This window comes from Miniopterus schreibersii (genome assembly GCF_964146895.1).
Source record: "Miniopterus schreibersii genome assembly, chromosome: 20".
In the NCBI taxonomy this organism is placed as follows: Eukaryota; Metazoa; Chordata; class Mammalia; order Chiroptera; family Miniopteridae; genus Miniopterus; species Miniopterus schreibersii.
In genome coordinates this window covers 12184247-12198746 of record NC_138122.1, presented here as the reverse complement: position 1 = coordinate 12198746, position 14500 = coordinate 12184247, and the positions used below count along the sequence as shown (strand labels likewise).

At 59.0% G+C, this 14500-nt stretch overlaps 1 protein-coding gene across 6 annotated transcripts in view; it reads right to left on the bottom strand.

Annotated features, from left to right (window-relative positions):
• The window catches only part of ARVCF (ARVCF delta catenin family member), a 39806-nt gene that overhangs the window by 13479 nt on the left and 11827 nt on the right, over positions 1–14500 (bottom strand). For 4 of the 6 annotated variants that reach the window (XR_013997821.1, XM_081123202.1, XM_081123200.1 and 1 more), the window contains exon 2: positions 7142–7372. Coding sequence is in view for 5 of the 6 variants with exons in the window: in XM_081123202.1 (XP_080979328.1) it covers positions 7142–7354 (213 nt within the window). In the remaining variant the exon portion in view is untranslated. Of the gene's footprint in view, positions 1–3829; positions 3960–7141; positions 7373–14500 lie in introns of those variants that run through there. The other 2 variants (XM_081123204.1, XM_081123203.1) reach the window with 2 other exon arrangements.

Sequence of the window (14500 nt, the reverse complement as noted above, 5' to 3'; positions counted from 1 at the left end):
GTGGCCTCAGAGCCCTACTCTGGCTCCTGTCTCTGGGCCTCGGAGTTATGCAGGGAAAGATAGTCAGAGCTGCCTTTAGGTGCTGCCTCCTGAGGTCCTCAGGGTGTGACATTTTCCCAGGTTGGGGTCCTGTCCTGAAGGAATGCTTGAGCCCTCCCAACTGCTTGTAGTGTTGAAGCTCTGGGTCCTCTTCACGGATCCAGGGAGGGCCCTGAACCAATATGATAGGACAGGTGCATCCCTCGGCCTCTGGCAACACAGGAAGGAAGAGGCCACAGAATGCACACCCCTACCCCATCCCAAGCAGAAGAAAACATGTGATTTTATAAAAGGGAAACAGGCCTGACAGAAGAGAGAAGCTCTACCTAAAACTTCACAAACTGCTAATTTCAGGCATCTGTACAGAAGGCAATTTTGCATAGAAAGCAATTTTGCAAAGCCTTTTAGCCACACCTCACCCCTGTGGGCCACAGCCTTGGCTGTCACCTTCTCAGTCCTGGGATGCAGGTGGAGTGACTGTTGGAGACCTGGCCAGGGAGGAGGAGCACAGTTTCCTGGGAGAGAAGTAAACTGAGGCCCAGAGTAAAGACATGCTGATGGGCTGCCAGGCAGGGTGGCCTGAGCACTTCTTGGAGGGCACTGGGGAGCCAGGACAGTTCTGGAACAGGAGAAGGTTCAGGAACAGCCTGTCACTGCTGGGGCCTAGGGTGCCCCATCTGTATTTAGCAAGTACAGAACAAATGTGTGGTGGCAAGGACTGAATTCTTTCTGCTGGGCTCGGGAGGGACAGGCATGGAGGGGCCTCAGGCCTTGCTCTGGTGGCTGCAAGTGTCAGGGCAGGACAAGACGCAAGACTGACAGAAGGGAACCAGAACTGTTGCCCAGGACACTACACTGCCAGTGAGATATGGCCCCTCAGTAGGTTTGCATACATTTGCATACATTATCACTCTCAGAAGAGCCCCTACTCCCTGGCTAGAATGGGGGGAGCACATCTCAGACCCCAATGTTACTCTGTGGTCCAGCTTATTCCTCTCACTCAGACCTGTGGTAAGGTTCTGATACAGTGAAGTCAGGAGGATGAGGGGGTGGGGTGTCCAGGAAAGCCAAAGCCCTCCAATAAGGCCTGACTGTTCTGTAGCATCACCCACAAACACCCAGTCCGGGCAGCCCTATTGCACGATCCTGAGGCACCAAGAGCCCCTGCTGGCAAATGACCTCAGGGAGCTAAATACAGGAGATGACTTCACCCAGGCAGGCAGGCAGGCAGGCAGGAGCCTGAGTCACCAGAGATCATGGGAAGGCCTGGCCCCCACTACATATGCCTGGGCACACTCATGCAGACAGGGACCTGGACACACATGTACATGTACCTGGTCCTTATAACAGGGACACACGTGTGCATGAGAAGCCAGCCTGGCCCATAGGCCTGAGTAAATCAGTTTGTGTGCTCTCCTAACAGCACTAAGTACACAGTGCCCACCATCCACAGAGGCACTTGCATGTGTACACACATCCCACCACCTCCTCTTGTGTCCAGACTCCCTCAACCACCATCCAGGCATCCATTATAGGAGTCTCACAGCTGACAGCAGATGGGGGAACTGAGGCCCAAGGTCGACCCATGGCCTGGGACTCTGCAACATCTTTGGGGTGGGGATATGGGATCATGGGCTGATGACCAGGACACAGTTGGTGCTCAACAGAGGCAGCTGACCAGTATGCCTGGATCCTTGTCTGGCCTTGAGGTTCTGCTCTAGGGTCCCATGTACCACCCATGTCCACCTACCAGGCCAGCCCAGCCTCAGGGACCCCTGGCCTGGCAGCCCCAGTACTCCCTAACCCCTTATACCCCAGACATGGGCACCTGCATGGACACACCACCCCCAGCCCTCCTCCATGTCCCAAATCCTGCCAAGTCCTGTCAACTGTGTGTTGGTGCTCCTTCTCCAGCCCTGGCCTTATCCTTGCAGCTCTCACTGGAACCACTGCCCAGCCTCCAGAGCCCAGCCTCCAGAGCCCAAATCCGTCCTGTGATACACCTATCCATGGTCCACTTGGGCCCGGGTCCGGAGAGGGGCTGCTGCCCAAACCTGGGGTTTCCCATGAGCTCATCTGAACTTATGGGAGGGGCCTGGAGAACCCCAGAAGGTGATGCTCTCATGAGAGTGCCTGGAGGCACAGAGCTGAGCACAGCAAGAGGGCCCTGGGCCCCTTCACACACCAGGGGCTCAGCTTTATACAGAAACAGGTAGGACCTAGGTCGTCAAGGCTGTGGGACAGGCAGGGGATAGTGCCAGTCCACCGTTGTGGCCAGATGTGAGACAATGCATAGAGGGGCCGCCACCTGGGCAAAAGTCCACAATAGCCTCTGGGGTACATGTGGGAATGGCCGAGGGAGGGGGCAGAGGAAACAAGCCAAGTTGTAATGGGGGGGCTGGCTGGACTGGGGTCCCAGAGGCATGGATCTACCTGCATCACCTACATTTGTCTGATGAGCACCCATGGTCTATATCATGAAGAAGGAACTAAGGAGTGGGTGCCCCACCCTGTCCATGGCTCTGCTGCCCAACACAGGGAATGGGTTAAGGTGGGATTCCACACCTGGCTCCCACAACCCCTGGGGCCAGGTCCCCAGAAGACATAAGATGGGTGCTGCTGAATGAACAGAGGGGTGGCATCTCCCACCAGGGAGCAAGCCCTTGACCACCACAGAAACCCTCTCCCTTGACGCCCACGGCCTCTGCCCAGCCCTGGCAGAATGGAGCTCAATCCTCCACGGCAGCAGTCCTACTGCCAGGGCACAGCCTCATGCCGAGTGGCAGAGAGGCCAAGGGGTAGTGGGTGCCCAGCAGGTTAGGGGACCAGGCTTGTGGGACACAGAAAGCAGAGCTGGATGTCATTCACCCAACTTCCCCAAACCCAGCCCACATCCATTGGCTACACTGTGGCCCAAATCCCCCCAACTTCCCCAATGGCCCCTCCATCTCTGGGGTAGTCAGTGGCCAGACCCTGGGGGCCACGCCAGGGATACAGAGGAGGCAGAGACTGGCTGGCTGTCCCAGAAGGCAGGTGTTTGGGAGACCTACCTCCCAGGACAGGGCGCCCTGCGGTTGTCCCCCCCCCCCCCAGCCCTTTCGGGGCCTGTCACTGGACCCCGCCCTCTGTGGGCAAGAGTGCAGACTGCCCACATGCCTCCCCCAGCCCCAGGACTGGAAGGCAGCCTGCAGGGTTTTCCTCAGAGACCCCACCCGCCTCTGCACGTGGGCAGGGCCGTCCTCCACCCCTCCCCTCACGTGCGCTGCTGCTGCAGACGGGGCTTCCCTTAAGGCTCCCTCCGGAATCTCCTTCGCAGGTCCCGAGTCGGAACCCGCGCTGGGGCTTTAGAGGGGAGGCCCAGCGAGCCCCCAGGAGCAGGCGGCCTAGCCGGGCTTCCCCGTCCGGACTCGGCCTCCCTCCTGCATAGAAGGGGCTGCTCGGGAAGGCGTTCGCGCCCCGCCCCTGTCGCCTGCACCTGTCCTGGGCGCTGGCCTCAGGTGCACCCACCCAGTCCCGGCCCCGCTCCCCGCGCAGGGTCGCACCGCCCGGGGCCCCCGCGCCCGGCCCCCGGAGACCCCGCGGCCCCGCGCGGCGCACAGCCCCCGGAGGCGCGCCCACTCCGCGCCCCGCCTGGTCGGGGCCGACGCGCCGGCTCGGAGCGCAGACAATAGCCGCCTCCGGCCGCCGGCTCCAGGAACAAAAGCGGGTCCTCCCGGGGAGGCCGGCGCCCCGCCCTCCGCAGCCGGTCCCGGGACCGGGCCCCATCGCCCGGGACCAAGTTCCCTCCAACCTGTCTGAGTTCGGCCGGCATTGGACCGGCTCGGGAGGTGCGGGCCGGAGGTGGGGCAGCGGCGGCTGGACCGGGCTCAGCTCCGACGCCTCGGTCGCTTGGGCTCGGGCTCGGGCTCCGCGGACTCGCTCCCCGCGGGGGCGGACCTGGCGGTGGTCACGGCGAGCAGCCAATCGGGCGGGGCCGCGCCCAGGCGGGGCGGGGCGGGGACCGGTGGGCGGGGCGGGGCGGGGCGGAGCTCTGCGGCCTGGGCGGGCGGGGGTCTCTCCTGCAGCGGGTCTGGGCTCTCGTCCCTCCCCCGCACCCCTCTTCCCGCGGGGGTGATATTTTTCCTCCGCAGCGATGTGCCCTGTCCCTCTCTCCGGACTTAGGTTTTCCCCCAGTAAAAGAGCTCATGCGTCTCTCCCCCTGCAGAGTTGAGGAAACAATTCTGGCAGTGCAGGGTCCAGTGCGGCCATGGACAGAGTCAAGGCCACTCTCAATGGCACAAGCTGCACATCCCAGCTGCGACTCAGTTTCCCTTGCTGTGAAATGGGGGCCGATAAGACAGTAGTTACTACGATTTCAGCACTGCAAGATCTCTCAGATCCCCCTCCAGGCCCCTGCCCATACCCAAAAAGCGACCCCCCCCCCCCAAATAAGTGTCCCCACAGAGCTCAACCTGGACCTGGCAAACTGACCTTCCCTGGCCCACTTTGTATTGGATTTTCTCCCTTAACACACAGGCCCAGGATCCCACCACCCTCTGAGGAGTGTCAGAGCAGATCAAAGGGAGAAAAAAACTGTTGGGTGACCCTGGGTGAAAGCTTTTGAGGCTGAGCTGCCTTAGAACCTCTCTCCTCCATGCCTTTGATCTACTGGGAAGTGGGGGGAGGGGGTTCAGAGTAGGGGGTTAATCAGGATGTACTCCTCCCCTCCTCCCAGAAGCCTGGTGAGAAGGTGCAGCCACACCCTGGGGAATCTGGCTCTGCTGGAAACAAATGGAGAGAAGGGAAGGGCTGGGCTGGGCCACCTCTTGGGTCATGTCCCACAAAGACAAGACAAGCCAGTGGCTCTTGCATTATGATCAAGGTAACTAGGCTCTAGGAAGAACAGAGCTGGGCCCAGCTCAGGGAGATTAAATGTGTCAGGAAAGAGAGGAGGTCCAGGCCTGGCCTCCTGCCTCCTCCTGTTTTTCCACAGACCCCAGTCAGAAAACCAAGCCACCACCGATCCTCTTTTCTTCCACAGCATGCCATGTACGACCTTGCAGCCACCATACTCAAGGACTCTGGGTGTCCAATGCATGTCCCTCTGAGCCTCAGTTTTACCACCTGCACAGGGGTGAGTTCACCTCACCACTGGCCCCCTATATCATCTATCCATGGCAGCCCTAGGTGGAACAGAAGCAGGAGCAGGAGGGCTGGACCACTGCCCTAAGGGAACTTGGCCTGGATGCTTACATTGGGTTCATTTCTATCTTCTCCCAAATTCCACCAGCTGTTAGTGCCCCAGCCTGAAGTCGGCTAGGTCCCCAGAGTGATGACCGCCCCCATATTCCAGCCCCCCTCCATACACACTGGGTGAGGGCCAGCCCTGCTCCAGCCAGGTGTCTGGAGGAGGGGGCCTTTCCTGATGGATGATGAAGGGCAGGCAGCCAGGATTGTGGAGCAGCCTAGGAGGTCACAGCATTAGTAGCCCCTGGCCTCTTAACCCCCTGGCCCCAGCTACTTGCCTTGCTACTAGCTCCCAAACTGTGCAGAGCCTGTCTCTGACCTTGAGGACCAGCTCCAGGTAGCCCTGTGGCTCAGCAGGTAGATCACCAGGCACCTCATGCTGAGATGGATCTGGAAAGCAGGTTTGGCATCGAGGCTGCTAGGCCTGGACAGCTGGATGTGGCCCCACCTCCCTTGCATCCCATCAGCCCGGCCAGAGTAGCCACTGCCGTGGGAACACACATTCTCTCTCATCTCAGCCTGCGAAAACCATCTCCTCCCATGAGAGAGAAACTCGTGGGCAGTCTGGGAAAGCCTTGGGTGGGGAGGGGTGATGGATTGAGAGGGGTGGTGGCCTGAGGTCTTCCCTCCACTGCTCCCAGGAAGCTAGGCAGCTCCCGGCTATGGAAACATCTTCCCTTGGGGGCATTAACCCTTGGCAGTGCCCTCTGGGCTAAAGGCCCAAGCCTTTTCCGGCCTGGGAGGACTGGATGGAGCGCCTGGGCCTAAGGGGCAGCCTTGGGGTCAGTGGCTGTCACTGTCCCCATATGGCCCAGCTGGGCTTTTCTACCCCTCCTTGAGTTTGGGGGTATAGGCCTCACCTTTGGAGGGCTGAGCAGGACCAGAGGAAGGAGAGTGTGCATGTGCTAGGGGACATCTGGAGGGGCTCCAGCTGCCAAGTTTAGGAGAGCAACCCTGTTGTCCTGCCCAGGGAACTGAGAAGCCCACTGGGAAGCCCTCCAAGGATCACTGTGAGGAACCCAGGGGAATCAGCAGGCATCTACCCCCTAGGCCTTGGAGCCCAGTTGTGAGGAGGGGCCACAGTGGGAGGCCTGCAGGGTGGACCCCCACCCAGGACCCTACTCCCAGCTCCCGCAAGTTCCTGGGACAGCTCCACCCTGCCCGTCCCCTACCCCATGCCTCAGTTAATGGGAACCAAAATCATCACACCAAACTCCAGGACTCCCGCATTTCCTTGTCCTGCCCCAACCACCCTGTGAGTAAGGTGCTTTTGTCACTCTCTCTGCAGGTTAGGCATTGGGGCACAGTGGGTGGTGGGAGGAGTCCAGGCAGCCTGACTCCTGAGCACACACCCCCAACTTCAGAGTTTTCATGGCCTGGCCACAGAGCACACAGGGTTCCATACCTCCTGGGGGCTGATCAGGGGCCTGAGACCAGTCTGAGTCAGTAGAGAAACAGCACCCAGGTCACCATCTGAGCTGCAGGCAGAGCCCAAGGCCTTGCTTGAACCTTCCCCTGGGGCTGATCCACTGATGTATGCTATGAAGAACAGCATGGCAGGGAGACTCCAAGGCTGGCAAACCCCTCAGTGTCACCATGCTGGCCACTGAGCTGCCCAGAATAGACCCAGTCCAGCTGCCTGGGTCTTGGGGGCTTACTCAAGTGGAGGGTGCTGCTCTGAGGATTCATGTTGTGTCCTGCCCATTCATCACATGGTACCCTGCACAACCACGTGGGATTTCTAGTCCCTTTGGGATCCCACTTTTCTCCTCTCCCTAGAGGCCCAGGAGGTCTTGCAATAAGCCAATGCATGCTGGCTTGTGGCCCACCAGGGCCCCTTGATTGTCTTCCCCTTCCTGAGTCACTGGGCTGTTACCTGCAAGACCAGCTGTTGCCAGGCCATCGGCAAGGGCTGCCCACTGCCCACGCCACCACTGCTGCCCACACCAGGTTGCTGGGCACGCTCCAGCTGCAGGGCAACATGGCGCCGCTCCTGCTCTAGCGCCCGTGTCAGCCGCTCGAAGCGAGCCTCCTGCTCCTTCACCGAGGCCAGGATGCTGGCGGCCGAGTGCACGTTGCAATCCTCCATGACCAGGATGCCTGCTGGCTGCAGGCAAAGCAGAGCAAGGTCAAAGTAGAGCCAAGAGGGCACCATGGGCCCCTTGCCTGTCCCACTCACAAATCATACAACTCACTCCCAGACTGGAGCATCCAGCTCTCCAGAGAGAAGCTGCATTGATTACATTCTAAATTAAAAGCCATTAATCTGAGGCTGGCCGGAAGCAGCCAGCTCCTTCCCTGTGGGGTGTGGGCTCTGTCTGACCCATGCTCTCCTGCTCCCTGGCAGGCACAGGAGAACCATGGACTGTGAGCATCCTAGAGCCCACTGGGAAGGGAAGGGCCAGAAGAGCTTGGTGTGACCAGCACTCAGACCCCCCCAGGGCCACTGCTGCCCACAGCACATGCCAGCTCACCCCAATCTCATGGGCCCAGCCCAGGCTCATCTCACTGAGGTGGATGCTGGGGCCCAGAGAGGGTAGAGGACCTGTCCATAGCCACATAGCCAGTGGGGCAGAGTCAATACACCAGTGAGCAGGGACTGAGGTGTCACTCCATAGACTCCAGGTATCTGGAACACCTAGGCAGGCGCAGGGGTGACATTGGCCTACAGACCAGTGGTCTGGCCTCCACGCACAGCTACGCTGGTTAGAACAGGGTGATGTCTCCCCACATGGCAGAGTGAAAGCCGAGTACAGCCTGGCTGCTATTCTGTGCCTGAAAGTGGCCCATATGCTTGATACTGGATCCAGAGGAAGGTTGAGGGCAGGGGCCTGGGCTACCCAGGCCCAGTGTGCCAGGAGGGTCAGGCCTGCCTGGGTCCGGATCTAGTGCTTCACCTACAGGTCCCAGGGGATTGGGTGGGAGTGGTGGGACTTGGCAGCTGCAATGACGAGCCAGTGCTTTTCCTCACCACTTGCTCCCTGGCTGCTCAGTGTGTTTGTTTTTCATGGGCAAAAAGATGCAGGAGTATTTGGAGTCCACACCTAGCCTCATGGCAGCACATGGGGTGCAGGCCATGTGGTCACACTGCCAGGCACTTAGAGTGCCGCATGGTGCCAGTGATGCTCCAGGTATCCTCCCTACCCAACCCACACCAGTCCACTGAGACTGCCTCTGCTGGCTTACCCCTCCACCCACGTAGGGCCTGAGCTTAGAGACACAGCACAGTGGGCAGCACCCAAGAGGGTCCAGCTCTGCAGGGCAGAATCAGCTGTAAGGACAGTGCCCCAGAGAGGAAGGGTGAGTGCTAGGCTTGGCTACACCAATGCTGGCTGGGCCAGGGACACTGTGGAGGGCATGGGTACATCTCCAGTTGAAAGGATATCACAGAGTCCATCCCACTGTGACAAGTGGGGAAACCGAGGCCCAGAGAGGAAAATAGGCCAGTGTAGTTTCCAGAGGCTGCTCTTCATTTCCCAGTACCAGTTGCACAAGTAAACTGTCAGCATGACCTAGAGGAGGGGCAGTGAGGTCAGCACAGAGGAAAGAATGAGCTGAACTGCAGGGAGAGTCCTGGCATTCACAGGGAGGTGGGGGTGCAGTGGCCAGCAGGGAATAAGGGACGAATAGCATGGTGTGTACACAGCCATGGGCATGCAGCCCCTGTGCAGGGGTACCAGACACACCCGCATGTGGTGGCCACCAGGCCCTGTGCACAGATCAACTAAATCTGGCTGCCCCAGGCGGGTGTTGTGGGCCCTTCCTCCCTCGAGGACAGCACAGGGCAGGGTAGGGGGTGGAGGTTGAAGCAGGTCAGTCTTCAGCCAGCCTTGATTGCAGCAGGGCAGTCTCAGCTGAGCCTCATGGCCCTGGGCGGCACAGCTGGGACCAGGGCCACACATATGAGGGGAAGGCGTGCCCTGGGAGGGGATGATCAGGACCCATGGGACAGCTGTTGGCCTCATGGCCAGGAGGTGGCTTCCCTCTCTCCTTGTGTAGAGACGTGGGTTCTTTGCTGACCTCAGGCTTCCCCTCCCCCGACCCAGCAGAACCAGGCCTGTGCTGCAGACCCTGGGGACAGCAGGCAAGGGGGCAGCCTTAGCCTCCAGCTTCCCTGCCTTGGGCCCTCCAGCATGCCCCAGCTCTGGGGTCCAAGGAAACCCCTGAAGGGGGCCCCCTGGCTGGGGGCTGGCTAGGGGCCCGGAATTCTGAGGCTTTAGTGAGAAGGTGGCCAAACCCCACACTGACCTTTCCATTGCCCAGTTCTCTCAGCTGGAGCTAAATAACTGTATGTCTCTCAGGTGACACCCCCAAATGCCAGCCAGCTTGAGTGTAGAGTGCCCCACAGCTGCCTACAGGAGAACAAAGACCCTGGGTCCTGGGCCTATGCCCTCCACTTCAGCCCGAGGGTACACCCTTCTATCTGCCTGTGAGTGAGGGCACTGAACCTTGCAGGCAGCCAGCCACCTTGTCACCTTGGTGGCCTCAAGGGTAGCCCTGGCATGCACAGGAGGCAGATTGCTGGCTGGGGGCATCTAGGAAGCAGGGAAGACGGAGGCCCACTCTCCTGCGTAGCTCCACGGTAGCTTCCCCAGATCCCAGGTGTGCAGGAGCACATGTGAGTACAGGTGACCCAGGCCGTCACTGCAGAGGCAGCTTTTCTGATGGTAAAGCAAAACGCTATTTTTACATTAAAACAATAAATATGTAATGACGTGAAAGGCAACATGGGCATGAATTTTTAAGATTGACCATGAGACTTCAAAGATGTTTTCCCCAGCAGAGCCCTGGGGTGGGGCCCTGATCCTGGGTAGTGGTGGGCACCAGACTCATTCCTGCTGTGACCAGGTAGGCTCTGGAGGCAGGCAGGGAGGTGCCACACTGTGGGACCTCAGCTGACCCTCGCTGTGCTCCCTGACTGACGTCACAGCCTCCATTTACCTAGGAAGGGCCCTGCACTGCCTGACATCATCACAGCCTCTGTTCACCTGGGAAGGTCCCTGCACTGCCTGCAGGGCACACCTATCATGACCCCAGGCACCACCTTTGCAAGTCGCTCTTCACCACACAAGCCCGCCTGCCCATGGAGGTGATGTAACAAGAAGACACGAACAAACATGCCATCCAGAGACATTCTTGCCTGTCTCGGGCAGGAGTGGAGGTGCTCAACCTAAAGAAAGCCTGTCCAGGCTTGGGCACACAGGAGTGACCCCAGGTGGATGGATGTGTGGGTGGGTGGACATGAAAGTACAGAGGCTGGATGGAAGGGGAAATGAATGGAGGAGTAAACGGATGTGTGGGTTGCGGAGTAAGTAGGCCCTTGTGTGAGAGGATGGGGGTAGATGGGTGGGTGGCTAGGTGGGTGGATACGCAGGCAGTCAGTGAGCACATAAAAGGATGGGTGGAGGAATGGGAGGTTGGCTCTGGCTGGAGCAATGAGTGAATGGACAGCTGGGCGGACGAATGAGTGTGCAGGCAGGCAGGAATGAGGCTCTGAAACACTGCTGAGAGGAGGGAGCCTTGTCCCTGAGACTTCTGGGGCACAGCTGTAGACAATGTACTCCGTCAGGAAAGCGAAGGCACCACTGGAGAAACTGGGGGGAAGACGCTGATCCTTCCCCCGAAACCTAAGCCCACAACTGACTTCCTCCTGCTGACCCAGACATTCCTCCTCACAGGGAGTGCAGCCAAACCCTGCTCCAGAAAATCAACTTATGAGGCCTCAGTCCAATCCCAGCTGAGGAATTAGAGGAATTTCCTAAGGGTCAGGCCAGCAGGGGGAGGTAGGCAGGAGGCTTGGGCTCTGATCCTGGCCATCTGTCAGTACACTGCCTGCTGTCCCTGGCCCCCACGAGGGGAGAGAGGGGACTGGCCACTGGTTGAGCCTCCTTCCACACCCCCACTCATGTAGATGGGTGCAATCAGGAGCAGAAGAGCAGCATCCAGGTCGAGTAGTGCCGAAAACCTCTCTGCGGGGAGGGCATCATGTCCCCACCTCAGCACAGGCGGCTTGGAGACGCTCCCTGCACTTCGGGCCAGGCCTCGTGAGGGCCCATCTTTACCCTGCCACCCCCTACTGTGGTTATAGCCATGGGGATAGCTTCTGGTCAGCCTACAGGGATGCACACTGTGCCAAGGCTGAGGAACAGGGATGAAGCAGGAGGCCTGGGACCTGGGGTTCACAAGGGTGGAGTCCTCGTGCATCCAGGACTGCTGGGTCACTTGCAGTCAGTGCAGGGCCTGGGGTGTCTGGGTGGGAGAAGGCTGTTCTCAACCTTAAAGCACTGGAAGGAACTGCCAAGAAAGACAAACCAGCTTGACTTGGTGAGAATGAAACATTTCTGTACATCCAAGATAAAAGCCACGTATTGCGGTTATAGTTTGTTTGTTTTTTAAGTGACACCATTTAGAGAATATTTCAGACAAAAAGACAATGACTTTACTTCTAGACTGTGAATTCATCACAGTGGAAGCTGGTGAGGGGTACGTGGGGATGCGTCACCCTAGTCTTTCTACTTCTGTGTATTTGTAGTTTTTCATAATAGAAAGTAGGAGAAAAAGACATTGACACACTGGGATCAAGTCTTTGCAATATCCAGCAGCAAAAGGATATCCTTTGTCAATAAATCGCCTTAGAAATCAATAGGAAAACCCAAAACTCCAACTCAAAGTAGGTAAAGGTCATGAACAAGGCATATGGCCAGAGAGATAAGATGCAATGAGCATGGAAACAACTGTGTGCATAAGCGTGCAGAAAAAAGACTGGAAGGAATTCATCTTAGTTCGCAGCAGTGCCAGGCCCCTTGGGCCCATGCCAATGTTCTAGGAAGGAGTGCAAACTCCTGCTATAATCAGACCCTGAGGAAGAAATGGGAAAAACACTCGCCCCAGCTGACAGCTAAGTGAGTGAGAAACCTGGGGAACTCAGCTCCCGAGGGGCCTGGGCGGTACCAACTGCTGCCCAAGGGAAGTAGCAGGATTTTCAGGGAGCTGGAGAGCCATAATTGCATTCAGCCTGGAAATTAGATTTCCCCAGCAGAGGAGGTGCCTCTACTGCATTGGACCATATACCATGGAGGATGCAGGGGACAGAGAGCCCCTCAGTGACCTCCTCCTGCCCTAAGGTTGTCCACGTGGATCCCCAGAAGCACATATCCCATGATCCCATGCAAGACGACGCCCAAATGCAGGGAGACACTCTGGGGTGATCCTCCCGAGAGGTACTTGCCTTGTGCTAATGGGGCACCCTAGGTCAAGCACTGGTCAGCTCCAGGGCGGGGGGGGGGGTACTTGGCAGGTGATCCAGAAGGACCGGGGCTGTATGGGGGGCCTGATGCAGGAAGTTCAGGGTCAGATCCAGGCAGGGACACTCTTTGGGGTCCAGGGAACCTGAGGTCTGAGGAGCCTGGGGCTGGGGCGGGGGCTGGGGAATGGCCAGGTGACTGCAAGTCAGACGTAGCAATCAATGGCAGGCAGGGGCAGGTGAGCATCCCAGCTGCTGCCCCTCCTGGGTGGGAGGCCTGAGCCACAGGGAACTACCGCCAGAGCCCCCTAAAGGGTCTGGGTCTGAGACTTCCCACTAGGACACGTCACAGACTGTGCTCCCTGTGCCAACTGTGGCACCCCTCACGTCTCCTTGGTTCCCTGGGGCCTGCCTCTCTGTGAGGACTCATGGGATAGAGATGTACAGCAGTCCCCCAGGTCCAAGGTTGGGATTCTGGGCAGCCCCCTCACTGCCCCTCCTGCACCTGACTCAGACTGCAGCTGCAGCCTGGGCTCGAGGGCCATGCCTTTCAGGCTCCAAGTGTGGGTATGAGCAGCAAGGACCCACCTTTTCTGTGGTCAATGCAGCAGCCAGGCCAGGGGCACTCCAATGCTCCAGGGTTGGGGAGCCATGGAGCTCCAAGTAGAGAGGGCTGGGGGCTGGAATCACAGTCCTCTCTCCACCTGCACCGGGAGCCCACCCACTTGTCCCAACCAAGAGAGGGGAGCCTGGGACATAAGGGAGAGGTCAAACCCCAAGGTGCCCCACTCTGTGGGGTCAGCTGGTCCCTCGACTCCATTGCCTCCCCTACCAGGCACCCAGCCTGCAAGGCACCCTGTGTGGCTTCCCCAACCCCTTCAGCGGAGTCCTCCTCACCCCCCCATCTTAGGAAGAGCAGAACAACATGGGGGGGAGGGTAGTTACCAGGGCCCACTGCACTCTGGGGTGAGCACATTCCCCAGGGCCTGAGGCTCACAGCCAGGCTGGGACCAAACCCAGAGAGATCCCACAGCAACTAGGGCCTGGGAGCCCAGCCTCTACTGAGGGGCCAAGGGGTCTGTGAGATGCTCTGATGGCTCCATCCAGGCACAGACGGGGCAGCTGTCTAGCCAGGCCGAGGGCTGAAGCCTGGCAGTGTAGCTGTCACCCACACTGGCCACTGGCCTGTGAACACCAGGGCCTTCTGCCTGGAATGCCCCTTTTCCCCCATACAGTGGACCCTCTTCTTCCAGGCCCCCTCTGCTGCCATGGCAACACTCAGGCTTCTCTGGGAGGGACAGAGCCTCTTTGTGGTGGTACAAAGCCTCTTTGAGGGGCAATGGGGTTACAGCCCCTGGAAGCCTGTGGCCTATAAGCCTCTGGGGGGTGAGACAGAGCCCCTCAACCCAATGCCCTCCTTTACAGAGGCAAGGAAGCTGGGGCAGGAGAGCCTGAGGGTTAGGGGCTGGGGCCCCCCACTATAGCCACCTGCCCTGGATGCCCACACAAAGGTCCCTGGGATGGCATCCAGGAAGTGGCTGTCTGCTCGGAGCTGGGGGACTTCCCACTGTCTTCCCCATCATTCTGACCAGCAGCGCACTCTGCCTAGATAAAGGCACAGGCAGCAGGGAAACTCCCACCTCACTGGAAACCAGGCACGGAAGTCCTGTGTGCCAGCGGGCAGGGCAGGCTGCTCAGATGGCAAGATGTCTGGGACCAAGGCTGCTGAAGGGACTGCGCATGGTGTCTGGCCCACCCAGTTCACTGTCCTTCGCTTCTCTGGCCTGGCTTCCCCTGCTGTAGAGGTCCGCATCTTTTCCTGCCTGCCCTGAGCATTCCGCCAGCCAAGCTGTGTGGCCTGGGGCAGACTTGCTGCAGCCACAACCTTGCGACAGGCTTGGACAAAAGGGAAACTTGCTATGGCCTGGCTTGCTCCAGAGTTGGAGAGATGGGACTCTGAGGGCAATGTAGGTCCAGGGCATGGTGACAGGG